Below are 25765 nucleotides of genomic sequence, written 5' to 3'. Positions count from 1 at the left end.
AAAATATTTTTAAAAAAGTATTTGAAAAGATATTTTTAAAAAAGTATTTGAAAAAATATTAAAAAAACATTTTTTTAGAAACATTTATAAAAAACATTTTTTACAAATTAATTTGCAAACATATTTGAATAAAAGTATTGTAATACACATATTTTAATAAGTATATTTAATTTAATATATAATATTTTTATTAAATTTATTTGTTGAATAAATTTAAATATAACACAAATTTGAAATAAAAAATAACAATATTTATTTTATAGATTAATTCCAGTTGGGCTCCTAATTTTTTACCAACTTAATGTTTTTGCTCCCATAATTTCGGTTTGGACTTTAAGGGCCAAAAGTTTTTAACTTCTTCCAGAATTATCCTCGGAGGCAAAAAAGAAATTAGTTTCCAAGAAAATTAAAAACATAAAGCCACCTCATCTTTTTATATGTGCTCCATGTCATATCTCTTTCTCCACCTCACCTTTCTTCTCTGGCGGAAGGTCGTCGACCGACAAAAATTTCCAACGACAATCAAACAAATATATATATATATATATATATATATATATATATATATATATTCTTCTTCTCTTCTTTAACTCTTGTTGTCCAACGAAGAAGAGGAGCTCCTTCGTCGGACGTCTGGTTCCCAAACCTTCGTCTGGATTTGGAACTCCACACGAAGATGAGGAACGACCAAATGATGGTTTGAACAACATATCCATGTTTTTTAAAGAACAATGATGGTTTGAACAACATATCTGGTGCCAAGAAAAAACAGTATGTGAAGAATGACAAAATCATGTAATTGGACAATTCTGAGAATATTTCTTATTATTTTTTTCTCTCTAACTTTTGAATTTGTTGTTACTACAATTGTTTGGTATAGCTGAAAAACAAGTATGCATATAATCACAAATCAACTGAGTTGTTTACACTTACGGTAAATGAAAAGCAAGAATACTAAGTAAACCCCAATACTAGTTAAATTGGCAAACAATGTCTGATACTTGTATGCATCTACGAATCAAAATGTCTAAAATATTTTCATTATATAACGTCTCAGGAGTCCTAAATGTAAGATATATAGACGGAGATACATGATATGGACGGAGTAGAGTGTTTTTTTTAATTGGGCGGAGTAGAGTGTTGGTGATGGAAGAAAGGGTAAAAGCTTTCTCCGAGTTTCTTAAATGAGATGCTTCAATATCTAAACTGTGACAAAGAAGAACAAAGACAATTAGGGAAGTGGAAAAGTTGATGAAAAAAGGGTAAAAGTTAAAAAATAAATAAATACAGAGAAGATAAACAAATCAAGGAAGAACATCAAAACCCTGCCACCAGAGTATTGTGGGATACTATACTACATGCCACATATAAGAGCATCTCCAATGCAAAACTAAATCTTCAAAATTCGGACTGTCACGTAAGATTTTTTTGTTAAAAATCATCTCCAATACAAAACTCAACTAAGATCTCAAAAATGATGTGTCGAGGGTGGAATAGAGAAATCTCTAATTGTCCAACTCATCAATATTTGATTGTTAATCAATAGAAATCAAGTCTTTTATATTCTTAAAATATTTAATTATTTCTTTACAAAGATAACAATGTGACATAAGAAAATAAAGACAAGTTTTCCATTGGAGATAAAAAAAAGGCCGCGACTTTGGGGAATAAAGAAAATTCTCCGGGGAATAAATTCTCGAGGGAATCTAGATTTTTTTGAAAATTCTCCGGGGAATAAATTTTTATGGGGGATTACATAATACATTTTTTTTGAAAGTTCTCCTCCATCTCATCTGTTCTCTCTGCCACTTCATCTTCTCGACACCTCATCATCTTCTCCGGCGAAAGTCGCCGGGCGGCTAATTTTCCGGTCGGCGACCTTCAAACATAAATTTTTTTTTCTCTCTCCTCTCTCTTTCTCTCTAAATTTTTTTTTCTTTTCCCTCTCTCTCTCTAATCTAGAGAAAGAGAAAGTCTGTTCTCACGAACATACCTTCAATGGTCACCTATCACGCCGTAACTCTCTCTCCTCCATCTCAAATCTAGAGAAGAGTTTAATTTTTTTTTAATGTTTGAAGGTCGCCGGCCGGAAAATTGGCCGGTCGGCGACCTTCACCGGTGAAGATGATGATGTGGCGTGATAAGTGACTTGGCAGAGAGAGAAAATGAGATGGAGGAGAGAGAGTAATGGAATGTTAAAGATAACGGAAAAAGGGGGCCATACGAGAATTATTGCTAAAGTAGGGGGCTAGGCAGGAAGCTGATCACAAAGTTGGGGGCCATTTGGGAAATAACCCTTCTAATTTGACAAGTGAAGTTCAATACTTTTTAGTGAAATGACATGTCCCAACAAAACCCTTGTGAACTACCCAAATAAAAGAAAGAAAATATTTTTTTGTTGAAAAAACTCACTTTGTTTTTGGAATTTGACTTCGATGTAGAATAGTCATTACAATGGCGTTGATACATCAAAGATGTGATAAACACGGTAACCGCCAAGTCAAACAAGAACAAACTTAAAATCCAACTAAACTATGGTCTAGAGTCCAACTAACTATGACCTAAAATCCATCTACATTATTTATACCCTAATAACTCTAAATTCAATAATCCAAAATTCTACCTCTTCAACCCAAAATCTCCGTGGACCTTTGCGTATATGTCAACACATTAACCACTCCGGCAACCAATAATCCAAAAAAAAAAACACTTTGGGAATACAATTTATAAAATTTGAACTTGAATATTGGACCATGGATTCCGATCAAAGTGTGACAAAGAATTCTCTTAACAAAAAAAAAAAAAAAAGTGTGACAAAGAATGGTTGGTCGAGAACTAGCCAAGTCGACATATTATACATCATCATAGATACCGGCCACAAAAAGAAGTTCAAAATCTCATAGGAATTCAATTTCCCACCAGCCATTTCCTACAACTTTGGGGCAATCAGCCGGTCCAACTCAGACATCCCTCACGAGTCACGACTCATCATATTTACAGGTAAACATCTTCTTTCTCATCTTCTCTAAAATCCCTCTTTCTCTCTCTCTCTAAAATATGGATTTCCCCAAAAACAACGACATATTTGATTCTTCTATAAATCTAGAAGAAACCCACTCTCAAGAAGGTTTTCAAGAAGGATATAATGACGGTTTAGTTTCAGGAAAGGAAGAAGGAAAAGAAGTAGGATTAAAATTAGGGTTTGAAGTTGGAGAAGAGTTAGGATTTTACAAAGGTTGTATAATTGTATGGAATTCTGCAATTAATGCTGAACCCAGTTGTTTTTCAGCTAGGGTTAAAAGAAACATCAAACAAATGGAAGAATTACTACAAAAATACCCAATTTTGGATCCTGAGAATGAAAGTGTTCAGGAAATTATGGGTGCTTTAAGATTGAAATTTAGAGCTATTTCTGCTACTTTATCAATGAAATTGGAGTATGAAGGGTACCCAAAATCATCTGAAGCTAATGGAATTGAATTTTGAATAGTTACCTCTGCCCATGATATCTAACTTTTGTTTGATTTGTTCATAATCTTATCTACATAAGAAACTCTATTTCTTGTATTTGATTCTATCTAGTAGACTGTTCTTCATTGTGTAATTTATCGATCTCCTTATTTTCTTTCGTATCGGCTGATTTAGAGTTTTTATGGTTTAAGGTTTAGGGCATTCTTGAGAAGAAAATTCATGAAATTTTTCGTCTTCTCAAACCCATTATTGGGTTTAGATTCAATAGTGCATATAGTTGAATTATGAATAAATTGCCGAGTCAACTCGATGATGTCAAGTATTTAGAGTCCTACTAGTTAGTTATTGGTCTTCTATATGCAACTATATGGTTGCTAAAGTAAGTATGAAGAATACCCATTTTGTAAAATTCGGATTTTGAAGCTTGTGGCACGGAAAATAGGAACTTTTACTTTTAAAAGCTCTTACTCGGTCAGAAGGAATTGGTGTGTGGTCCATGAGAAGCGTTATCCGCAACTTCTCTATGTTATCTTTATTTTATTATCTATACTCTTGTTTCATCTTTCTGCAGTTTGTGGGGTTGAAAACAAGAGAAATGTTAAAGTTGATGCTTGCTTGTTGCAAGGTTTACATATCTGAAAGTCGAAATAGATTAGCATTGGAGTCAATTGAGCAAGCTGGCAAGTTATACCCAGGGGTTGCTGTCATTAATAAGTTCGAAGATGCGACTTATAATCGTGTCGGCTATACTCTTGTTTCAAAGTTTACTCCAGAAAGAGCGCAGGAGTCTGCCCCAATTAGGGAAGCTGTGGTTTCAATAGTCAAAGCGGCTTTTGAGTCGGTAGACCTAGAATTACATTGTGGAACTCATCCTCGTCTTGGGGTTGTTGATCACATTTGCTTCCACCCTCTTGCTCAAACTAGTTTGGATCAAACGGCTTCTCTTGCAAAGTCTGTGGCAGCTGATATTGGCTCCTCTCTTCAAGGTTCGCCCGTTTTGTTCTAAAAAACTTATCAAATTGAAATTCTTCAACTCTTTAGTCGTTTAGTGTAGAAGTAATTGTTTAGGGTATACGTAAAAGTTATGCATAAAATGAAGATGTAGACGATCATTTCTTGCTAGTGGCACTTCTTTTTTAGTTACTTAACAAGCCAAGCTCCTTGAGTTATCGATATTGTCCTTGCTTTGCCACCCAGACCCTAGCGGCCAAGACCATTTGGTATAGTGTTTTGTCTGTGGCGAATACTCGTTTTCTCGTTAAAATCCCCATCCCCTACAAATGACTTGATTATCCATTTATTAGAATTGCAAGTAAAATGTGTTTAGTAATGCTTGAGGTAATAACTATTCATACTTGTATCTTATTAGTTTATCTTAATTTTTTGATGTTGTTGCACTATGACGACTTGCAGTCCCGACATTTCTATATGGAGCAGCCCATAAGGAAGGGAGGAAGCTTGATTCAATCAGAAGAGAATTGGGTTATTTCAAGCCCAACTCTGAAGGAAACCAGTGGGCAGGAGGTTCTGGATCAGTTTCGTTGCCATTACAACCCGATGAAGGTCCATGTCAAGCAACTCAATCAAAAGGAGTTGTCGTAGTCGGAGCGACCCAGTGGGTCGATAACTATAATGTGCCCATTTTCACATCCGATATTTCTATTGTTCGTAAAATAGCAAAACGGTTAAGTGGGCGAGGAGGCGGACTTCCTTCTGTTCAAGCCATGGCCCTGGCCCATGGCGATAACATCATTGAGGTAGCTTGTAATTTGCTTGAGCCAACTAGAATAACTGCGGATCAGGTTCAACTAGAAATTCAACGGCTCGCAGCAGAAGAGGGAGGAATTACTGTGGGGAAAGGTTATTTCACTGACTTTTCACAGGAAAAAATAGTCGAAAATTACTTACAAGTTGAAACTGAGTTCTCTTGAATAATAACAGTGAAAAAGAGCTTCAAGAATATAAAAATTCCATGGAGAAATCGTTCATTTTCATTGACTTTCTTTTTATTTTTTTCTCTGATCATGTATTCTAGATTTAGTTAAATTTTTTTTCTCCAAGTTAGATCTGAAGTCTGACTCAAAGTCTGAACTAAGTCCATCAGATTTCAGAGTGTCTGTTTTTCTTTGTGCTTATTCATTTGATTCACAAATATCATTGATGTACAATCAGTCACAGTGTATTGTTATCATCGAGCCCCATTATGATGTTTCAGTAACAAATAAAGCAAATATGATTATATTCCATTGTTTTTGTTGTTAGAGTAATGATAAAAGAAAATATCATCTTGTATTTATATGCATGATTTTGAGAATCTCTAAGTCAGCAACTATTTATCTATTAGGTTAGGTAAGATATAGTTTTCACTTCTTTTCTTAATGAAAAGCTATAGTTTTCACTTGGTCAGGGTATCTACAATTTACTTTTTCCCATCCTACAAATATTGTCCAAAAATGTCGCAAAAAAACAATATTGTGTCGTAGGCACGGGCTAACCCACATCTACACACATATATATATATATATATATATATATATACATTTGCGTTCGATTTTATTTAATTTTGTTCTTATCCTTTTTGTTCTCTCATTTTTTTTTTATTTCTATCTGACAAAGCATGATTGGACTTTGTTAATTATAGCCTTATAATTGAGCAACTAACAATCTACTACTAATTTAATTTTGGGCCCCCTAGTTTTTAATATGCAAGTGGGAAGGCATACTCAACTCTCCAAAAGCACTATAAAATGTATGCATCTTTCCCAACTAAAAGCTCACAAACAAAGTTCTTAGAAGCTAGAGAGAACAAAAAACTCCATACTTAGATATCACAAAGAGTCCTAAGGTATGACTCTCTCAATATCCTTTCCTATCTTTCCTTTTTTTCTTTTGTTACAAAAGAATATCATTTCTTTTAACAAAAAAAAAAACAATATCATTTAGTTGATGAATAATAACTATATTTTTTTTCTTTTTAACGCGGAAAAAACCTTATGTTAGAGATTTTCATTTATTGAAATTAAAATTTTGTGATTCCATCTAATCAAACATCTGGTCGACTGTTCTTTATCCGGTGCATTCTACATATCTCTCCATGGACAAGAAGATGGCCACAAAACAACAAGAAATGATGCTACTTTGTTGTAAGCTCTACATATCAGAATCGCGTAACGATGCAACACTTGAAGCAATTGAAAAAGCTGCAACATCGATAGACAAAGAGACGGTTCTCATGAAAAAGTTTCAAGATCGAGCTTATAATCGTATAAAATACACACTTGTTTCTTATGTTATTCATGATAGTACAGGTAGTCCAATTTATAGTCCAATGCAACAAACTGTAGTAGCCATGGTTGAAGCAGCATATAAAGCTATTAACCTTGAGGTGCACTCTGGGGCTCATCCTAGGTTAGGTGTGGTTGATCATATTTCTTTTCATCCTCTTGGGCATCAATCCTTGAGTGAAGCTGCCTGGCTTGCTAAATCTGTGGCAACTGAAATTGGAAACAAGTTTCATGGTAATGTTTTTTTTTTACTGTACAATATTTTAACTTGGTTTAATAATCTCCGAAAAATAGCCCCGATGGACCAAGTTGAGCGCAGTAGGCTTTTTTCGAAAATCTACGACAGGGGATTCATGCCCACATCAACCTATCTTTATTCATATAGCATCATCGCCCTTTTGTCTTTCTATATTTTTCTTATTTTAGTCATGATCATGTTTGGGTTGACTTTTTCGATAACATTTCTTCAACTCAACTGCAGTGCCAGTTTTTCTGTATGGGGAAGCACACCCAAGTGGTAAGGCCCTCGACACCATCAGACGCGATTTAGGTTATTTCAACCCAAATTCCATGGGCCATCTATGGGCCGGTTGGGCGCTACCAGAAGTTCTCCCTCAGAAACCTGACGAAGGTCCGACAAAAGTGTCAGAAGCTAAAGGCATAGTAATGATTGGTGCAAGCCCATGGGTCGATTCATACAACGTCCCAATAACATCTAACGATGTCTCAGTAACGCGAAGGATCGCTCGAATGGTGAGTGCCCGAGGAGGCGGGCTTCCAACTGTCCAAGCTATCGGTCTAGTTCACGGAGAGGATTCGGCTCATGAGATTGCGTGTATGCTCTTGGAACCGAACGAAGTTGGAGCAGAACTGGTTCAGAACCAAGTTGAGGCTATTGCTGCTGAGGAAGGACTGAGTCATGTTGAGAAAGGTTATTTCACTGATTTTTCACAAGAAATGATTCTTGAGAAGTATAAGAACATGTTGGTCTCAACTTGTTAAGAAATCAAAGACTTGAAACATTTGGGTGTGTAGTAATATGACTAAGAAAGTCAACCCTAAAAGTATGTAAATAAATAAATAATCAAGTAATGTGGACATGAAGAAAAGTATATGATAAGATTGGTATGATTTGAGAAATGTTCAGAAGTATGGATCAAAAGCAAATTCAGAGTACTATTAACACTTCAATTTATCGTCGAGACAAGAACAGTTAGGAAATTAAAAATTAAAGTCCTCTCTGCCGTTTTGCGAGTCCTGCTGTCTATTAATAGGTTCATTAAGACCCACACCGCTTTTTGTCCGGACTTTCTGATAAGATCTTCTGAACCAGCCCTCTCAGCCTTTCAGCACCAGGACCTGGTCGGAAAACCGAAGAATTTCCTCTCAATAAACAAGGGTCTTCATCAGTATCTAACCTTCCAGTGCACCAAGCACCAGGAACAAATTGTTCTTCAGGCCGTTTCAATAGCTCTCGATCAATCTTGTCTAGTACTGGATCGTTTTTAGCAAATTTTCTCGCAAATGGGGCTCCACTTTGAACCATGTAGTTAAAATCTTTGACTGTTAACATTCGAGGGTGTTGCTTCGGAGGACTGTCCCAGGCTATGTAATGGAGGTCATGGCTTATAGCAGTTTTCTTGAACTCTTCAGCATTGCAGATTACGGTGTGAAAGTAGCCTTCAGGCGATGACACAAAGTTCGTGTAATACATCAAAACTTTTCGCGGGAGATTATCCCATCCCCATATACAGAACTCGAGAAAAGATCGTGTGAGAATAACCCATGCTGAACCTATATAGATTTAAAAGAAAAGAAGAACTATAAGGCAACTTCAAACTCTTCATGAACTAAGGTCAGAATTAGTAGAGGGGATAGCTACAGCTTCGTCCCTAAGGGTGGGGAATGTGTCAATATCACGCCAGGAACGTCTAGAGGTGGGGCAATAGATGGAAGCTCAAGCTTGGCAAGTGGCAAGACCCTTTCAGCGGGCTGCCAGAACCTTCTTCAGGAACAAAACCCTATGTTTATTGGGCTTGGTCGGCAACAACGGAGACAATATCGGTAACTGCTAGGTGTTGAGTCACCGCAGCAAAAAAAAGTGTATATTTGGTTACCTTGGCATGCCATATCTAAGAAATGATTGGAATAGTGTTTCCATTAAGCACTTAAAATGACATTTGAGTTTGACAGCAATATTTGAAGAAAAACAGGCATAAAGAAAGCAATGACATACCGGCAAATAACTTGAAAGATGTTGGAAGTGATCGATGTCTACTAGTAGTAAATATATCAGACTTCTTCGATAAGTAAAGTCCAGGATCAACTATGATTGATTTCGCTCTTTGGTTCCTATTTTAACATTTCCAAATCAATAAACCAAAAAATTTGGAAGTCGAATTTTCAGAACAATAAAATTTTGCATAATACTAAACTTACACTTTCCATCCGCTAAGTTCGCTATGCTCAATGAAATTCAAACCTCTTGATAAATTCGAAAAAACGTGGAGCAGATCTGCATAAAAAAGCAATCAAAATAAATTTCAGCAACACCTCGTTGCCTCGTACTGTTTCTTTTATTGTCTGGATTTGACTCGTCTGACTCAAATAGACCCAAATTCAACTCAAGAACGAGTCAGACAAACCAAACATTCTCAAATCCGACTCGAGTCAATAGAGACCATGAGTCAGATTTTAGATTTGACTGAGAAAAAAAAACAATACCTCATTACAACTAGCACATTCTGAACAAGTGATCTACTACTACTAAGATAGATATATATCTAGAGACTGATAAGAAAAAAAAAAAGCTACAAAATTTTGAAGTGAAACGATTTATCTTCAAGTTTATATGGTATTATGATATGGGTATGATCAAAAACCAAATTAAGTTACCGAAACAGGACAGGCATAGGCACGATTAGTTACCATCTTGTGTGACAAGAGGGTAATCCGAAGCACTGAGATTTATAAACCAGTCCCATTCTGAACTTTCCTTCAACAAGATTGCCACAGCTTGAAGGGTTGCAGCAATCATAGTAGGACCTCTGTACGTAACCAAATTCGACTGTGCCATTACCCGAACATTCCCCACTTCTCGAAACGTTGGATCAACCTTGATAGACATTGTCAAATTTATTCGTTCACGAGGAGGAGCCTCAAGATCTAAATGCAAAATATACTGATTCCTCGGATGATATATAGCTTTCAAAGTCCTTCTCATTCTTTGACTATCACCTTTCGTTCCAGAAATTAGATAAGCTATTCTAGGAGCTTCTTTTCTTGAATCTCCATTAGTTAACTTAAAATTCGATTCTACAAAAAACTCACTAGACTCCTTTATTTTACCAAATGACAACAAATCTACAGACGTCGATTTTTCACCATAAGGCGAGGAGAAAATCCTAAAGAAGAAGGCGAAAAATAGAGTAATAGAAACGAGTAAACTTCCGATAAATGGAAGAAGCCATTTCCTATCACTAAAAGGTCTTACTATGTGAAGATTACCATTCCTTCTCATTCTTAGCTTTTCCTAATAACATGTAAAAACTAGTAGGCCGAATGCTTAAGGAAAAACAAACAAGTTATAAACATATCAGAATAAGAAATTAAAGATCAAAATGACCCAATTCGCATACAACTTTAACAGAGTTAGATAAATGCCCTAATTTCATAAGCAGAACAATACCCAAACCACCAAATCCTTAAAGGAACAGAAGAAAAATCAAACCTTTAACAATTTATATCTAATAACGTATCAAATTGAAGTTGCAGAAGAGGAAAATCGAACAGAATAAAGTATAATTCATGAATAAAGTAACAGTTTGATGCTAACCCTAAACTCAAAAACGCTTAATTTATTGTTTGAAAAAAAACTAAGGAGAAGCAGTAATTAGGTCAAATAAAAGATGTTATCTGATTTAAACCCATTTTTTTGAGTTTCAGATCTCTTTAATAAACCTATAAACTTCATAAATAAAACCTCACTAGAACAAACTTCTGATGAAATTTTTTTTTTGCATAGAAACTTCTGATGAAATTTCTTACTACAATCTTTTGATTGTGAAATTTATGATCTTTAGAACCCAAATTGATGGGGAAAAAAACTAGGGTTTTATAATTGGAAGTGTGAATTTCTGATGAGTCAACTGAAAAGTGAAAAAATGTTGAAGAAGGATGACTAGATTTTCTTTATTGGATGACTTACTCCTACAATTAGTTGGTTCTAATTTAGTCAGGTTCTTTCAGTTAGTTGGTGGTTCTCAATTTTTGGGAAATATATCTTTAGGGAGTGTTTGGTTGGTAATTTTACTTGGAAAGGAGAAAAATTATGTTTGGACTTTTTTTGTGTGTATTTGATTGGTATTTTAGGGAAATAAGTATTTTCTTTCCAATACGAAAATTCTTTGATTTAATGATCTCATATAGCTTGAGATATTGACCAAAACCTGAGCTATAGATGAGCTTAAGCTTAAGAAGTGTTGAAGCTTTTTGAGTGAGTTCATAGAGTCTTTGTCATGAGCACCATCTCTTATTCGTTAAGCTTGGGTTCCAAAAGTAGAGCCTCTGTCTTACAACAAATGGTGGCATACAATTCGCAGATGTTTACTCCACATACAAAAACATTGCTTCTTCTTCGAAAAAAGTTCATGACCATGTGCCGTACCTCCACGCAAATTGCTCCTTTAATTAGGATTTTGGTTATCGCGAAAAATTTCCAATTGCTACCTCATTAGGAGTCTAAGCTATGTCTTAATCCCAGTGCAACTGATCATCCTCTCAGATCAGCTACTAATCATTTTTAACATAAAGTCAATATTCCACCAAATAAAATTCTTCTTGTTCAAAATGATTAATATGTCCAATCCCAAAATGATTAATATGTTCAAAATGATTCCGAGGGAACATCTGCCTTGAGTTTTAAAGAGAGGGTCACAATAGAAAAATGCTAAGGCTTGTTTGGTCATCTATCTCTTTTCCCATGGGTTTCTTCCTATTCTTGTCTATCTCTTCACCAACTTGGGTGGATAAAGTTGGTTAATTTCTTAATATTAACTAAAATAGCAAATTTCTTCTCTAAATTTTATTTGTACCCTTCATAAATTACCCTCTTCCGTCCCTACCTAAACAAATGAATTAATTTCATATTTTGAACGTAGAAGTTTATTCTTTCATACTAACTAGTGCAAATTAATAGTGATATAATTACTCATAAATGTTCTTCATACCCATGCATCAATTCATGTGGTTCATCTCTCTTAAACTTTTTGTGTTCGGGCAAGAAATTCTGATAGTTTATAATAAGGGACATCTCGAAATTATATTGAGCTCATATATATGGTTCAAGTTCTTAATTTATTTTCACAAAAACAACATTCTACACGCTTTCATAGTGTTTTTGTATATACAGGATTGATGCATGTGTCCTGATATTAAAAAAAACAAACGATTACGGCAAAAAGTTTTTTCTGGCACAGACACCATTGATGTCGAACGCCTATGATATTACAAACATTTTTTGGTCATTGTTCTCTTGTGCAATTCATGCCAAAAGTTGATGATAGTCACACTTTTCCTTGTCTATAACCGGTTAGGATGATTATTACGGGTTGTTAGCACATAAGAAATGTAGTTCGAGATTTTCGAGTCTAGGCCCTTAGTGTATATGTACACATCTTAACGGGTTGTTAGCTCACAAATAACGCGCTTTCATGAATCTCATCTACTTTAATGGCAAAAGTGTCTCTAAAATAAAAGTTTAAGTTCCGCTGTAGAATCCAAATTCTTTACGGAAGTAATCTTTCCACAATTATTACAGGATAAAAGAATTGTCACGACATCTAAAATCTCTCAACAATTTTATCAAGACCAAAAGATTCCTTACGTGAAAACCGAGAATATAAATCTAACAGCTCACACTTTAAAGCACGTATCCTAAATAGCACGTCAAAATACTCAAACCATTGGATTGATACTCCCGTTTTCGCCCAAAATTTATTAGATCCAAAAATAACAAATGAAAGTCATGACACACACATATATATATCAGGAAATTGGGCTGGAGACCCAATTTTTTGTTTTTTTTTGTCAAAAAGACAAGTTATCTTTTTTTCCTTCTAGGCACCATGAAAAGTTTGGAAATAGGCTTGAAGGACAATTCTAAAAATCCCTTAATTTTGTATACCTGAATTGACCTTTGTATAAAGGAAAATTTTAGAAACACCCTCAGATTTTCCAAAAACCCTCACATTTTATATAATCTTACTTCTTAGTTACTTATTTTGTTAGGGTTTGATTTTGCGAAGCTTTGCAAACTAGTTTGCAAACTGATTTGCAAACTGGTTTGCACTACTTTGCAAATTGGTTTGCAATCTGGTTTGCCTTGCAGAGCTTTGCAAACTGATTTGCAAATTGATTTGCAAACTGGTTTGCAATCTGGTTTGCCTTGCAAAGCTTTGCAAACTGATTTGCAAACTGGTTTGCAAACTGGTTTGCACTAGTTTGCAATCTGGTTTGCCTTGCAAACTAGTTTGCACTGCTTTGCAAATTGGTTTGCAAACTGGTTTGCAAACTAGTTTGCAATAAGGTCAGTTTTGTCTTTTCCCTATATTAGATAATTTACAAAAATGCCACAGGGAGCTGAAGCCCATAAAAAATTGTCCAATCCTTTTTAACCAAAGGCCAAAGTTTTTAGGGAGTTTTGGCCAAATTTCCCTATATATATATATATATGTAAGCCAATTCCATCCCAATGTTACCCTAATATTTTTTTTTTAAATCTCAATAAGATCTTGAGAAAAATAAAGATGTTGTTAGATGTCATATCCCTAGGATTAGGGTTGTTATGTTATTAAAACATGAATAGAGGATGAAAGTAAATAGGTCAATGAGAAGACACAAGTAGAAAAGAAAGAAATTAAGATTCCTATATAAACTCTTCTCCTTTACCTAAGGAAGACTTAACCTTGGGTTCTTCTCCCCTCCCTCCTCATGTTCATGCAACTAGTGCATTAACCTTCATTCATAACTAGTTCATTAACCTCTCTCTCTCTCTCTCTCTCTCTCTCTCTCTCTCTCTCTCTCTGTACAGAGGATCCGATCGCTAGACGATCGTTTCGATTCGCTCAAGAGTAGCCTCCAACTTATCGATATTCTCTTAGTGGTGGCAATCTTATCTAGATTTCTTACCCTATAATCAGGTATTGAAGTTAATAATGCTTTCCAATTTCTGAATTTCTCATTTGAGTTTCTCTATCATTTTCATCTAATCCATTCTGATCAGATCATGGGTAGAAAGAGAAAGATGACAGAGATTATCCCCAGAGATGTTATTACTCCAGGAGTGCTCTTTAGTGAAGATGAGTTGAAAGACATGTATGATGTGAAGATGGAAAAAGATTATCTTGAGGTCATGTGTGGCTGTACAAGTAAATTCGGAGATTCTTGTGGTAAACTTAGGGTTAATGGCAAGGGTGATCTCTGGATAAGCTGTAATTGTACCATTGGTTGCAAGGGAGGTCAGTTCTTTCACTTTGATCTTTATCAGAGTAATGGGTCTTCATAGTTCTGTTAGGGTCTTCATATATATGTCCATTTTACCTTCAAAGTTTGAGCATATATGACTGTGTTTTCTTGTCTAGTTTTTAGCTTGAAATATGAAGCTCATTTAGTCATTCTGTTAGGGTTTCAGAGGCTCCTCAGCAACAAGTTTTATTTTTCTTGGCATGTGAGATGATATCTTCTTAAGATAAAGTTTTTCTTGTTCTTATATTCAAGTTGGGTATATAGTTCAAATTAGGGTTTTCATGATCTTTAGTTTATGATTAGTTGATAAAAAAAAAAAAGACTTCTTTTTTCTTCTTTTGGGTTTGCAACCTAAAGTAAGTGATACCAAGTGTTGAACTCTATATGATTGTTGTTTAGCCCAAGGATATTTTCTTTCCTGTTTTTAAAGTAGAAGTACATTTAGAATAAAAGTAAACAACTTTGTAAGTTTTTTGTGTTGAACAACAACTTTGTAAGTTGATAGCTAGAAGTACTCTAAACCCTATTTCTTGTAGTGGGTATCTCTAAGATAGTTGTTTTGATGGGACCTTGACTCACTTTTCTCTAAAATTCATGGTTGAGATGTGTTTTTCCTTGCCTACTCTTTGATTATGATAAATAATAACATTGAGTTAGGTAGTGTTTTTTTGCTGCATATAGTTGATATCTGAATTAGCTTTGTAAGCTAAATACAAGCTTGCGTATTCTTTTATCTACTGTTAACTGAGTTAGATCTCAAACGTAGTCTTTGTAAATGTTTCAGCTATATAATATGCCAGCATTTGATAGGAAAAGTTGCTTTAAGCTATGACGTTGTTAAAAGATAAAATTATACATCGACTTTGTTCAAAAAATTATATGCATCATTTCATATGAAAAATGTAAAATATACATAAATATGAATCATATTCAGATATATTTAGACGTTTAAAAGACAAACAATACCTTAATGTGATTTTTTTTTTTGGATTCATGGATGTTGAGCAGATGAGGTTAAACCAGCAGAATTCGAAAAACATGCTGAAAAAACCCAAAACAAGAATTGGAAAAAGAATATATGGGTAACAATTAAGAGTGATAAGGTTCCACTTGAAAGGACATCACTCCTTAAATATTACAAACGAGCCCATCCCTCTAAAAGGTTCGTGCGAGTTACACACCGGGACGAGTTTCTTACTTGTCCAGAGTGTAACAAGTTGCGAAGATTTCACTGTAGAAACGAAGACGAATGCAGAATATATCATGATGTTCATTTCACTCCAATTTGCAAATTCTAATATTTGGCTTCCTGGTTCTTACTTTATTTTTTTTCAGTAAAACATGTGAGACTTCTGACAGGGAAACTAAAAGTCGCCGCATGTTCCGTCGTTGCCCTAGATCCTTAAAATGCAGTGGTTGCGATAGATGTTACTGCTTTGGGTGCAAAATGTGCCGATTCCCAGATTGCGACTGTTCAAATTGCCTTGACTTCAAGAGGAGTAACCAATAAACTGTCTAGAACTACTCCTTCATATCTTCTCAACCATTAAACTATGAGTTTGCTTGTTACCTGGGTTCTCTTCATATAGATCTTTCTCCTTTCATTTAGACAGTTTCTTGCTACTCTTTTATGTTTTTGGTTTTCTGTTTCTGTTCTTGGTTAACTTGAACTTCCTGTCTTGGATTTATTTTTTATATTCACCAAAGATTGAATTTGCAATTTCATATTATCTTAACTTGAATAGTTTAACTTTGTTATTTGTGAGAGGAGAAAAAAAATGTTCAAGATTTTTTTGTTTGCCATGTATTAGATTGGCAGTTTGGGGTAATAAGTATTTTATTTACATTACCAAAAAAAAAAATTCTTTGCTTAGATAGTTTCAAGATTTGATAGTTTCAAATAGATTGAGAAATCTACTGAAATCAGAGCTATACATAAATGGTCACTTGATTAGAAGAATCCTTGCCTACAGAGAAACTTGAAGTAAATTCAAAGATATCTTGCTTCATAAGGATAGAGAAAACTTCTCAGAAAGAGGAAAGGGTATATGGGGCTCCTTGAGGAAGACCCTTATCACTACGAAAAAAAATGCCGGAGCGATTTCGTTGATAAGAATAGAAAAACGACCATCTGAAATCATGTTAAATATCCATCTATACCATCTCCAACCGAATCGATCTCGAACTTTTCGTTGAGTCTTTCAGCTCAGACTTGGTCAGCGACCCAATTTACTAAGTGTTCGATTGCGATCTCGTCGGATTGTGATGGGACATGACTATTGAGTGAATACTGAGGGGTAACCGTGGAATCTTTTGGTTTTGCCTTTAAAAAAACACAAAGGCTTTTTTTGAAGTTAAGAATTTTTTTTCCACTTGGTGCTTCAAGTGTAGTTTGAGATGATTCTGGTTCCGAAATGGTGGTCATGGGTCAGACTGTTAGTCGGCGGTTACGTACTTGCAGGTATGTGAGTCATGTTCTATCGAGCGATAAAAGTCGTGGTCGGAGAATGACTTAAAAGCTGCTAGATACAAGATGGTTTTCATGGCCGTTTCTGATACAACCTTGATGGTTACAACTAGGAGTATAAGTTTCAAATTGCTTTTATCAAATTTTTAATTCTTCTGTGTTGATTATATTTTTCTTTCTGTTAACTGATGATATATAAATAATACAATGTTTACAGTTGTCTTAAAAAAAAGATACAGAGAACGTCCCCTGAATTTTAAAGAGAGGGTAATAGACAAATGACAAAGAGAGGGTCATAATAGACAAATGCCAAGGCTGGTTTTTCTTCCTCTTCTTGGCTACGTATGGGTTGGACAAAGTGGGTTAGCTTCTTAATATTAGCTAAAATTGCAAATTCCTTGTCTAAAAGGTATGAACAATAGAAATTTCTTGAGCTCCCTACCTAAACAAATTAATTAACTTCACATTTTGAACGTAAAAATCATAACTAGTCCAAATAGTGATATAATTACTCATAAATATCCTTCATATACATGCATCCATCATGTGGTTCATCTCTTTTAATTTTTTTTGAGTACTAGCAAAGAATTCTGATAATTTGCAATTAGAGACGTCTCAAAATCATATCTAGTCATGTATAAGTAAGTTTTAATCTTGTTTTTGCTAAAACAATATTTACAAGCTTTCGTCGTGCTTATGTGTATAGTAGATTGATGCATGTACCCTCGGTATGAAAATCAACGATTACTGCAAGAAGTTTTTTTTTGACATGGGTTTAATTATTGCCAACTGACTAAGATAACAATACATTTCAACAAAAAAAAACTATGATATCAATAATATTTTTCGGTCATTATTTTCTTGTCCAATTCATGCTAAAAGTTGTGTGATAGTCACACACTTTTCCTTGTGCATAATCAGTTAGGACGGCTACAGGTTGTATGCACACAGGAAAAGTAGTTTAAGCTTTTTGAATCTAGGACCATAGTGTATATATACAAACGTTTTAATGGGGTTGTTAGTATGCGGACAACTATATGTTACTTGACGCGCTTATAGTTTAGTTTGTGTTCATGAATCTCATCTACGTTAATGGAAAAATGTCTCTAAAATACAGTACAAGTTTAATTCCGCTGTAGAATCCAAATTCTTTACGGAAGTAATCTTTCTTCAATTATTATAGAATAAAAGACCTTGTCACGCCAGGTAAAGTGTCCCGACAATCTTATCAAATCCTAAAGATTATGACATAAAAATTGAAAAAATAAATCTAACAGCTCATTCTTTGAAGCACGTATATTAAAGGCGCACGCCGAAAACGCAAATCATTTGACTGAATACTCTCGAGTTCGCCCAAAATTCATTAGATCCAAACCTAACAAATGAAAGTCTCTCGACAATCTTATCACGCCAGGTAAAGTCTCTCCACAATCTTATCATATCCTAAAGATTATGACATAAAAATCGAGAAAATAAATCTAACATCTCACGCTTTGAAGCACGTATATTAAAGACGCACGTTAAAAAACGCAAACCATCGGATTGAATACTCTCGAGTTAGCCCAAAATTCATTAGACCCAAACCTAACAAATGAAAGTCAATTGATATGTATATATAGGCCAATTCCATCCTTATGTTACCCTAATTTTGAAAATAAAATCTCAATCAGAACTTAAGAAAAATAAAGATGTTGTTAGATATCATATCCCTACTTTCATAAAAAAAAAATATCATGCCCCTAGGATTAGGGTTGTTATGTTATTAAAACATGAATGGAAAATGAGAGGAAGTAGGTCAATGAGAAGACACAAGTAGAAACACAAAGAAAAGTCCCTATATAAACTCTTCTCCTTTACATAAGGAAGACTTAACCTTGGTTTCTTCTCCCTTCCCTCCTCATGTCCATGCAGCTAGTTCATTAACCTTTCTCTCTCTGTCTCTCTCTTCCTCCCTCCCTCCCTCCTTATCTATTGTACTACTTTCTACAGAGGATCGCTTCGCTAGAAGATCGCTTCGATTCGCTCAAGAGTCGCCTCCAACGTACCGATATTCTCTTGATTGTAGCAATCTTTGTATAGATTTCTTACCCTATAATCAGGTATTGAATTTACTATTCCCATTTATGAATTTTTCATTTGAGTTTTCTAGCTATATCATTTTCATCTAACCCTTTCTGATCAGATCATGGGTAGAAAGAGAAAGATGACAGAGATTGTCCCCAGAGATGTTATTACTCCAGGAGTGCTCTTTAGTGAAGATGAGCTCAAAGATATGTATCATGTGAAGATTGAAAAAGATTATCTTGAGGTGATGTGTGGCTGTACAAGTACAAAATTTGGAGATTCTTGTGGTACACTTACGGTTAATCGCGAGGGTGATCTCTGGATAAACTGTAATTGTACAATTGGTTGCAAGGAAGGTCAGTTCTTTCACTTAGATCTCTATCTGAGTAATGGGTCTTCATCATCTTCTTATAGATATTTCCATTTTACCTTCAAAGTTTGAGCATATATGACTGTGTGTCTAGTTTTTAGCTTCATATTTTGTCATTCTGTTTTGGGTTTCAGAGGCTTCTCAAGAACAAGAAGGTTTTTTATTTTTCTTGGCATGTGAGCTGATATCTTCTTAAACTAAAGTTTTAATTGTTCTTACATTCAAGTTGGATATATAGTTCAAATTAGGGTTTTCATCATCTTTAGTTTATGACTAGTTGATAAAAAAAAAGATTTGGGTTTGTACCATAAAGTAAGTGATATTAAGTGTTGAAGTCTATATGCATGATTCTTGTTTGATCCAAGGGAAGGATATTTTGTTTCCTGTTTTAAAGTAGAAGTACATTTATAATAAAAGTAAACAACTTTGTAAGTTGATAGAAGTAATCTAAACACTATTTCTTGTGGTGGGTAATATCTTTAAGATAGTTGTTTTAATGAGACCTTGGCTCACTTTTCTCTAAACAATTCATGGTTGAGATGTGTTTTTTTGCTTGCTTAGTATTTGATTATGATAATTCATAACATTGGCTTAGGTAGTGTTTGTTTTTCTAAATGTTGATATCGGAATTAACTTTGGAAGTTAAATACAAGCTTTTGTATTCTTGTACCTACTGTTTGTTGGATCTCAAAACTGGTCGTTGTAAATGTTTCAGTTGTGTACTATGTCAGGATTGGATAGGAGAAGTTGTTTTAAGATATGATGTTAAAAAGATAAAATTATGCATTGACTTTGTTCAGAAAATTATATACACCATTTCATATAAAATATGTATGACGTACATTAATATAAATCATATTTCAGATAGATTTGAGATGTTTAGAGTAACAAACAAGCCCTACCTTAATCATGTTTTTTTTCAATTCATGCATGGATGTTGAGCAGATAAGATTAAACCAGCAGAATTCGAGAAACATGCTGAAAAGGAACAAAACAAAAATTGGAAAAAGAACATTTGGGTGACGGTTAAGAGCAATAAAGTTCCGCTTGAAAAGACGTCACTCCTAAAGTATTACAAACAAGCCCATCCTTCGAAAAGGTTTGTGCGAGTTACCCATCGAGACGAGTTTCTTACTTGTCCAGAGTGTAACAAGTCGCGTAGGTTCCATTGTAGAAACGAGACAGAATGCAGATTATATCATGATGCTCGTCTATATAACAAGTGGAAATGTGCTGATCTTCCTTATGACAAGTAAGTTTCTCACTTTGTGATAATATTTTTCTTTTAAATGATTTGTGCTAGTATGCTTCAATCAAAACCTTAACTTGGCCTTAATTTCTTGATATTTTATGCTGTTATAAGATAGTTTTTCGGTCAATCAATTGCTAAAAAGCATAAACCCCACGAGTCATGAACTGAGATAGCTAAAAGTAATTGTTTTCATTTCTTGAATAATGAAGAGAAAACCCCACATTTCATTGAGATTATTTCTCTTTTTACTGGCGAAGTGAGACATTCTTTATTTCTTTTCGTGTTTGCGATGTGTCACGTTAATATGGGTATATTTGGTTAGGATTTTTATTGCTCAAGGATGTATACATAAAGAGCCTTTCATATATATATATATATATATGTATATGTATGTGTATATATGATTTAGTTCATTTTACTCCTAATTGCAAATTCTAATATTTGGTTTAATGGTTCTTTATGTTTTTCAGTAAAACATGTGAGACTTCTGACAGGGAAACCAAAAGCCGCCGTATGTTCAGTCGTTGCCCTAAATCCTCAAAATGCCGTGGTTGCGATAGATGTTACTGCTTTGGGTGCAACATGTGCCGATTCTCTGATTGCGACTGTTCAAATTGCCTTGACTTCAAGAGGAGTAATCAAACTGTCTAGAACTATTCCTTCATATCTTCTCAACCATTAAACTATGTGTTTGCTTGTTACCTGGGTTCTCTTCATATAGATCTTTCTCCTTCATATAGACAGTTTCTTGGTACTCTTTTGTGTTTTCGGTTTCTGTTTTTGTTCTTGGTTAACTTGAACTTCCTATCATGGATTCATGGATTTGGTATTCACCAAAGTTTAAATCTGAACTTGAATTGCAGTTTTATATTATCATAAGGTGAGTACTTGAACTTCCTGTCTTGGCTTGTATTAAAGATCTTTTACCAAAAGGTTGGAAAACTCTCTTGGTAATTTGTGATTGCAGGGACATCTATGACGCCCGACAAGTTGATTTATAGAGGAGACTCTGTCTAATTTGGTTTTCTTTCCGGATTTATTTTGGCTACCCCATTAACCTGTTTTTGGGTGGGGTTGTTTCAAGTAAAATATTCATCTCATTTTTATACTACTAGAGGACATAGAATGATTTTGTGACTTGATTCAACATCAAAATTATCACAAATATATATAAGCAGAGAATAGGTATAAAAGAGATCCAACAAAAACTACTTTTATTGCAATTAGCTCAAATTCTGTTTACATAAACTAATGAAAGTGAATAAGAGAAAAGGCTTGACATTATTTATCTTTTGTTCCCCCTACATGATATTGTTTATTAAGTCGAAAAGCATACCCGAGAGAATTGAAACTAAAGCATGATGACTATGTAACGAGAATTATCTTTCCAATATGATTGCTGCTTTCCATCAACTTGTGTGCTTCGGCCACTTCAGATAAGGGAAAGGATTTGTAGATGACAGGCTTCACCTTGCCAGCAGTAATTGCAGGCCAAACATTCTTTTCTACCTCGCTAACAATTATGGCTTTGTTCTCAGAGCTTCTAGATCGCAGGCCTGCTCCTGTATGCAGAGGGTTGCCGTCAGAGGAAACCTATAAGCTTCAGTAGGAAAACTAATGGTTTCATCCAATTCAATAAAGCTATGTAAATCATAGCGCTTATTCAATGAATTCTGTAAGTACGGATAATTCAGAGAAATTTTACCGGTATACTATTATTTCACTTATTTTTCTTGCACCGACCATGATAAAAAAGATGATAAAATCTTCACACTTCCATGTTATATGCTTTTAGATCGCTAGTTGGTATTTTAGTTTATATTCTAATCGTGGCATGTGGGCTAGATTAAACCTGATAAATCTAGCTTGTGGCGGTGAAGGTTAAACTACGTAGTTTCTTGGTTATTCCGAGATGTCTGCTATGATACTAAACGGAAAGAGTACATGTTTTGACGACACAATTTTGAATTTCAAGTGAGGGGTTGTAAGGATATACCGTGCACAGTAAGTCGCCTTGCAAATACAGATCGGAGATCAATTTCTGTTATTGTACCACCCTGGAATCCGAGTAGAAAGAGTCGACCATCGATGTTTAAGCTGTTAAGATTCCTTTGGAAATAGGGCGCTCCAATATTGTCCAGTATAACATCAACACCTGCCGTATTGATAAAAGACGCATTAGCTCGAGAAATGGTAGTATTCGAAAGAGCACAAATCCACAAAAAGGGTTCTCAAAACATCATATAAAGTTGAATTAAAGTATCAGAAGTATATACCTTTTCCTCCCGTTTCTTCTTTCACACGAGCAACAAAGTCTTCAGTCTTATAGTTGATGCAGACATCAGCTCCAAGATCCTTACAAAAGGCTAACTTCTCCTCGGTTCCTGAATAAAAAATTTAATTAGAACCATTATTCAGATCGATAGTGAAGGGAATCTATTTTAGCAAAAATAGAGACAAATGCACCTGCTGTGACAAATACTTTTACTCCTAAGTGTTTAGCTATCTGAATAGCAAATGTGCCAATTCCACTAGATCCACCATGAACCTGCATTTCAGTTCTACTCAGTTTTTATCGTTGGCATTGACAGTTAAACCTCAAACATCTTGTTATCAACCTGGATTTGGCATAGTCCAAAGCACTTTGGATTATAAAAATGTATAGTTATGCCACACATTACATGCAAGTTTCTTCTCCCCTAAAAGGAGCATATGGTACATGTAACATAACGATTGGAGCGGTTACCGATACTGTCTCTGCTTTTGCCACTCAAGCACTTGACCAACACCTACAGGGTTATGTTTCCAACGGAGGCTCCACACCCCCATCCAAAAGGCCTCAGCGCTTGATCCCACACCTATAGCCCAAGCTCTAGGCTCCCCCAGCGATGTCGGACTACCATATGTTAAATTCTGGAGTCTCATTTACGCGGAAAAATATAACTGAACCCATATCTTTTGGTCATTGTAGATTGGTAAGGTTATAACTTGCATGGGGTCAGGAAGATCGTTATGAATTGAACTATTATCATTTAACTGGATTCATTTCATATTTGTCTCCAGTGAATTATGCATTAAATAGGGATAATTGAGACAGAGAGAGGTTCACCAAGAAAGATTCGCCAGAAGTTAGCTTGCTCATCATAAAAACAGTGGACCAAACAGTACATGCAACCTCAGGAAAGCCAGCAGCATCCTTCAAAGAAATACCAGTTGGAACGGGAAGAACTTGCCCAGACGGAACAGCTACCTTTTGTGCATACCCTCCTCCACTAAGAAGTGCGCAAACCTAAAACAACAGGAGAAATAACCATCTTCCATGAATTATCGTGCAGTAAAACTTACACCTAAAATCAGCATAACTCGAGTAGCAGAATGGGTATCCCATTTAACCAATGCTCAACCTCGTTCAATGATTCTATGTCAATACATAGCATAGGTGCATATATCTTCACCTTAGACAGCAAAATCAAAAGCTTATGATGAATTCTAACCCTAGAATCTATGTAGTTCTATTGTTTTGTTATGACGATAGACAGTAAAGCAGAAAAGCAGTAATAAAACTAAGCAATCACACAGGAACGCAAAAGATTTAAGTGCTTCGGACGTATAACCTACTTCACAGTGAACGATGGCATGATTTTCACTGTATATGAATAACAAGGTCACAGGGATTTCTCGAAACTTCTTGAATAAAAAACTCAGTGACCCTAGCACTCTACGCCTGCCTCCATGTATCTCTCCAAAAGAGAAAAACAAATTACCCCTTTACATTGACACCCACCTATGGACTTCGAGACGCATTTAGGGTTTGAGGTCTTCAAGACACTTATCAACAGTTTTCACGTAGTGGCTTATATTCTTTTGGTGTTTGAGTCTCATCCAAGTGCTAGTTCATCCATGAAGTGCCCAATTTGATTAGACAAACCACATTATCCAATATAATTTCCACATTTGACCTAATTATCGCGGAAACAAGTCTATGGTTTATCAATCTATCTATCAATTTGTCTATTTATTCGGTGAAGTCAAGTACTTGATGAAAAACTTAGGGTAATCACCAAATTTCAAGACTCTAAACCTTACCCTAAACCCAAAAACATCAAATAACCCTCAAATAAAGGAAATCCCTAATTAACTACTCCTTAAAATCATCAATTATCAAATTCTAACACGAAAATGAATGAAATTTGTATTACCTGATCCCCAATTTTCCACCTAGTAACATGATTTCCAACTTCTTCAATGATTCCAGAACATTCAAAACCAGGATAAGGACTTGCACCTTGAGGTGGAGGATATGATCCTTTCCTTTGAAGTGTATCAGCTCTGTTTAATGCTGATGCTTCAACCTTGATTAGAACTTCGTCGTCTTTGATTTTAGGGTTTTCAACTTCTTGTAACTGAAGAACCTCTGGACCGCCGGGGGTAGTTATAACTACTGCTTTCATTGTTTCCGGTGAGTTGAAGAGTTGCCGGAGTCGGAAAAAGTAGTGGGAGTGAGAAGTAGTATTTGAATTGAAATGGTCAAATTTATAGTGAGAAAAGTTTGGGTAGGTTTTTGATAGGAACCTTAATTTTGTGAAGGAATGGGAAATCATGGAGGAAGTGTTCTCTAAGTGTTGCCAAAAATGATCTTATACAAGCTTCATGTTCAATTCCGACTAGGACTAGCATCATTGGGTTGCCGACCATTTTTAGCTGACACAGATTTCAAATCGAATATTATAAATTATGTTTAACTAGTTATTAGTTCAATTTGATTCCCTTACAATCCCATATTGAGTAGGAAAATTTTTAGATCCTGACTGAACTATATGAGTGAGGTCAATAATTTGGGACGTCTATGCCTTTTGAGTGAAGTTAGTGAAGTTGTGAGAACTCATATAAGAATAAAACCCTGCATGTGTTGGACTGGGTATTAAAAGCGGAGACAACATCAGTAGATTGTCAAGGGCTTATCGTCACAAGTTATTTTAAGAGGTTGATTTTTTATTAGAGTTCATGTGAAACATATAGCAACAATTTGCAGTTAAAATGTGCAAGACCAGAGACATGATATCAAGTGGCAATCACTGAATCACATGGAAGACATTAGATCTCTCCGAGCTAGCTTCGATCAAATCCAATTTCACTACGGCCCGAGATCGATCAATACTCTAGCTTATTCTTTAGCCAAGTGGGGGAGGAAATACGGTGTCAAACGGACGTGGCACTCGAAGGAGATGATGACGTCAGATTTGAAGTTGTAGTTTGTTTGTTTTGTTTGTTTTTCCCTTCAACAAAAAAAAACTTGCATAGTTTAACTGCAAATTAAAGCCCATATTTCAATT

The 25765-nt window shown here is 35.1% G+C and overlaps 5 protein-coding genes across 8 annotated transcripts; 3 read left to right on the top strand and 2 right to left on the bottom strand.

The window, feature by feature from the left end:
• The first annotated feature begins 2879 nt into the window (after window positions 1-2879).
• Window positions 2880-5717, top strand: LOC147560222 (formiminotransferase cyclodeaminase-like protein). Of its 2 annotated transcripts, none has more exons than XM_086662327.1 (3): window positions 2880-3000; window positions 4043-4457; window positions 4885-5717. In XM_086662327.1, the coding sequence occupies exons 2-3, from the start codon at window positions 4067-4069 to the stop codon at window positions 5400-5402; spliced, it is 909 nt and encodes a 302-aa protein (XP_086518453.1). In that variant the 5' UTR covers window positions 2880-3000; window positions 4043-4066; the 3' UTR covers window positions 5403-5717. The 2 variants fall into 2 exon arrangements, with proteins under 2 accessions (XP_086518453.1, XP_086518455.1); XM_086662329.1 differs by having other exon boundaries at window positions 2926-3446; window positions 4063-4457.
• A 461-nt stretch (window positions 5718-6178) lies between these two features.
• LOC147560221 (formiminotransferase cyclodeaminase-like protein) lies at window positions 6179-7895 on the top strand. 3 transcript variants are annotated; one of them, XM_086662325.1, is made up of 3 exons: window positions 6179-6316; window positions 6578-6989; window positions 7237-7895. In XM_086662325.1, exons 2-3 carry the CDS (start codon window positions 6578-6580, stop codon window positions 7755-7757), a joined length of 933 nt encoding a protein of 310 aa, XP_086518451.1. In that variant the 5' UTR covers window positions 6179-6316; the 3' UTR covers window positions 7758-7895. The 3 variants fall into 3 exon arrangements, with proteins under 3 accessions (XP_086518451.1, XP_086518452.1, XP_086518450.1); XM_086662326.1 differs by having other exon boundaries at window positions 6575-6989; XM_086662324.1 differs by lacking the exon at window positions 6179-6316 and having other exon boundaries at window positions 6438-6989.
• Window positions 7850-11035, bottom strand: LOC147560220 (beta-glucuronosyltransferase GlcAT14A-like). Its single transcript, XM_086662321.1, has 4 exons — window positions 9684-11035; window positions 9195-9270; window positions 8992-9107; window positions 7850-8549 (listed from the first exon to the last, which is right to left on the bottom strand). The coding sequence occupies exons 1-4, from the start codon at window positions 10273-10275 to the stop codon at window positions 8035-8037; spliced, it is 1299 nt and encodes a 432-aa protein (XP_086518447.1). The 5' UTR covers window positions 10276-11035; the 3' UTR covers window positions 7850-8034.
• A 7689-nt stretch (window positions 11036-18724) lies between these two features.
• On the top strand, window positions 18725-21328 carry LOC147560219 (protein ULTRAPETALA 2-like). The gene is made up of 4 exons (XM_086662332.1): window positions 18725-18845; window positions 18929-19166; window positions 20126-20432; window positions 20903-21328. Exons 2-4 carry the CDS (start codon window positions 18932-18934, stop codon window positions 21081-21083), a joined length of 723 nt encoding a protein of 240 aa, XP_086518458.1. The 5' UTR covers window positions 18725-18845; window positions 18929-18931; the 3' UTR covers window positions 21084-21328.
• A 292-nt stretch (window positions 21329-21620) lies between these two features.
• LOC147560218 (uncharacterized) lies at window positions 21621-25326 on the bottom strand. Its single transcript, XM_086662323.1, has 6 exons — window positions 24632-25326; window positions 23542-23721; window positions 22899-22980; window positions 22709-22816; window positions 22429-22587; window positions 21621-21994 (listed from the first exon to the last, which is right to left on the bottom strand). Exons 1-6 carry the CDS (start codon window positions 25031-25033, stop codon window positions 21798-21800), a joined length of 1128 nt encoding a protein of 375 aa, XP_086518449.1. The 5' UTR covers window positions 25034-25326; the 3' UTR covers window positions 21621-21797.
• Window positions 25327-25765: the final 439 nt, after the last annotated feature.

This window comes from Eschscholzia californica, unplaced genomic scaffold (genome assembly GCF_041429995.1).
Source record: "Eschscholzia californica isolate CP2 unplaced genomic scaffold, dmEscCali1.0.p SCAF_2, whole genome shotgun sequence".
NCBI classification, from domain to species: domain Eukaryota; kingdom Viridiplantae; phylum Streptophyta; class Magnoliopsida; order Ranunculales; family Papaveraceae; genus Eschscholzia; species Eschscholzia californica.
The sequence above is the reverse complement of the archived record's forward strand: the minus strand, read 5'-3'. Positions and strand labels throughout refer to the sequence as shown.

Excerpts from the sequence above, each read along its gene's own strand:
- LOC147560222 (XM_086662329.1), top strand. The coding sequence starts at position 3,058 with ATGGATTTCCCCAAAAACAACGACATATTTGATTCTTCTATAAATCTA. Across the intron at positions 3,447-4,062 it reads ATGAAATTGGAGTATGAAGG|AGAAATGTTAAAGTTGATGC; the intron begins GTACCCAAAATC and ends GTTGAAAACAAG. Across the intron at positions 4,458-4,884 it reads TATTGGCTCCTCTCTTCAAG|TCCCGACATTTCTATATGGA; the intron begins GTTCGCCCGTTT and ends GACGACTTGCAG.
- LOC147560220 (XM_086662321.1), bottom strand. The coding sequence starts at position 10,275 with ATGAGAAGGAATGGTAATCTTCACATAGTAAGACCTTTTAGTGATAGG. Across the intron at positions 9,271-9,683 it reads CCCTCTTGTCACACAAGATG|ATCTGCTCCACGTTTTTTCG; the intron begins GTAACTAATCGT and ends TTTTTTATGCAG. Across the intron at positions 9,108-9,194 it reads GAACTTAGCGGATGGAAAGT|GAACCAAAGAGCGAAATCAA; the intron begins GTAAGTTTAGTA and ends ATGTTAAAATAG.
- LOC147560218 (XM_086662323.1), bottom strand. The coding sequence starts at position 25,033 with ATGATTTCCCATTCCTTCACAAAATTAAGGTTCCTATCAAAAACCTAC. Across the intron at positions 23,722-24,631 it reads GGTGGAAAATTGGGGATCAG|GTTTGCGCACTTCTTAGTGG; the intron begins GTAATACAAATT and ends CTGTTGTTTTAG. Across the intron at positions 22,588-22,708 it reads AGAAGAAACGGGAGGAAAAG|GTGTTGATGTTATACTGGAC; the intron begins GTATATACTTCT and ends TCAATACGGCAG.
- LOC147560221 (XM_086662324.1), top strand. The coding sequence starts at position 6,566 with ATGGACAAGAAGATGGCCACAAAACAACAAGAAATGATGCTACTTTGT. Across the intron at positions 6,990-7,236 it reads AATTGGAAACAAGTTTCATG|TGCCAGTTTTTCTGTATGGG; the intron begins GTAATGTTTTTT and ends ACTCAACTGCAG.
- LOC147560219 (XM_086662332.1), top strand. The coding sequence starts at position 18,932 with ATGGGTAGAAAGAGAAAGATGACAGAGATTGTCCCCAGAGATGTTATT. Across the intron at positions 19,167-20,125 it reads TACAATTGGTTGCAAGGAAG|ATAAGATTAAACCAGCAGAA; the intron begins GTCAGTTCTTTC and ends GATGTTGAGCAG. Across the intron at positions 20,433-20,902 it reads GCTGATCTTCCTTATGACAA|TAAAACATGTGAGACTTCTG; the intron begins GTAAGTTTCTCA and ends TATGTTTTTCAG.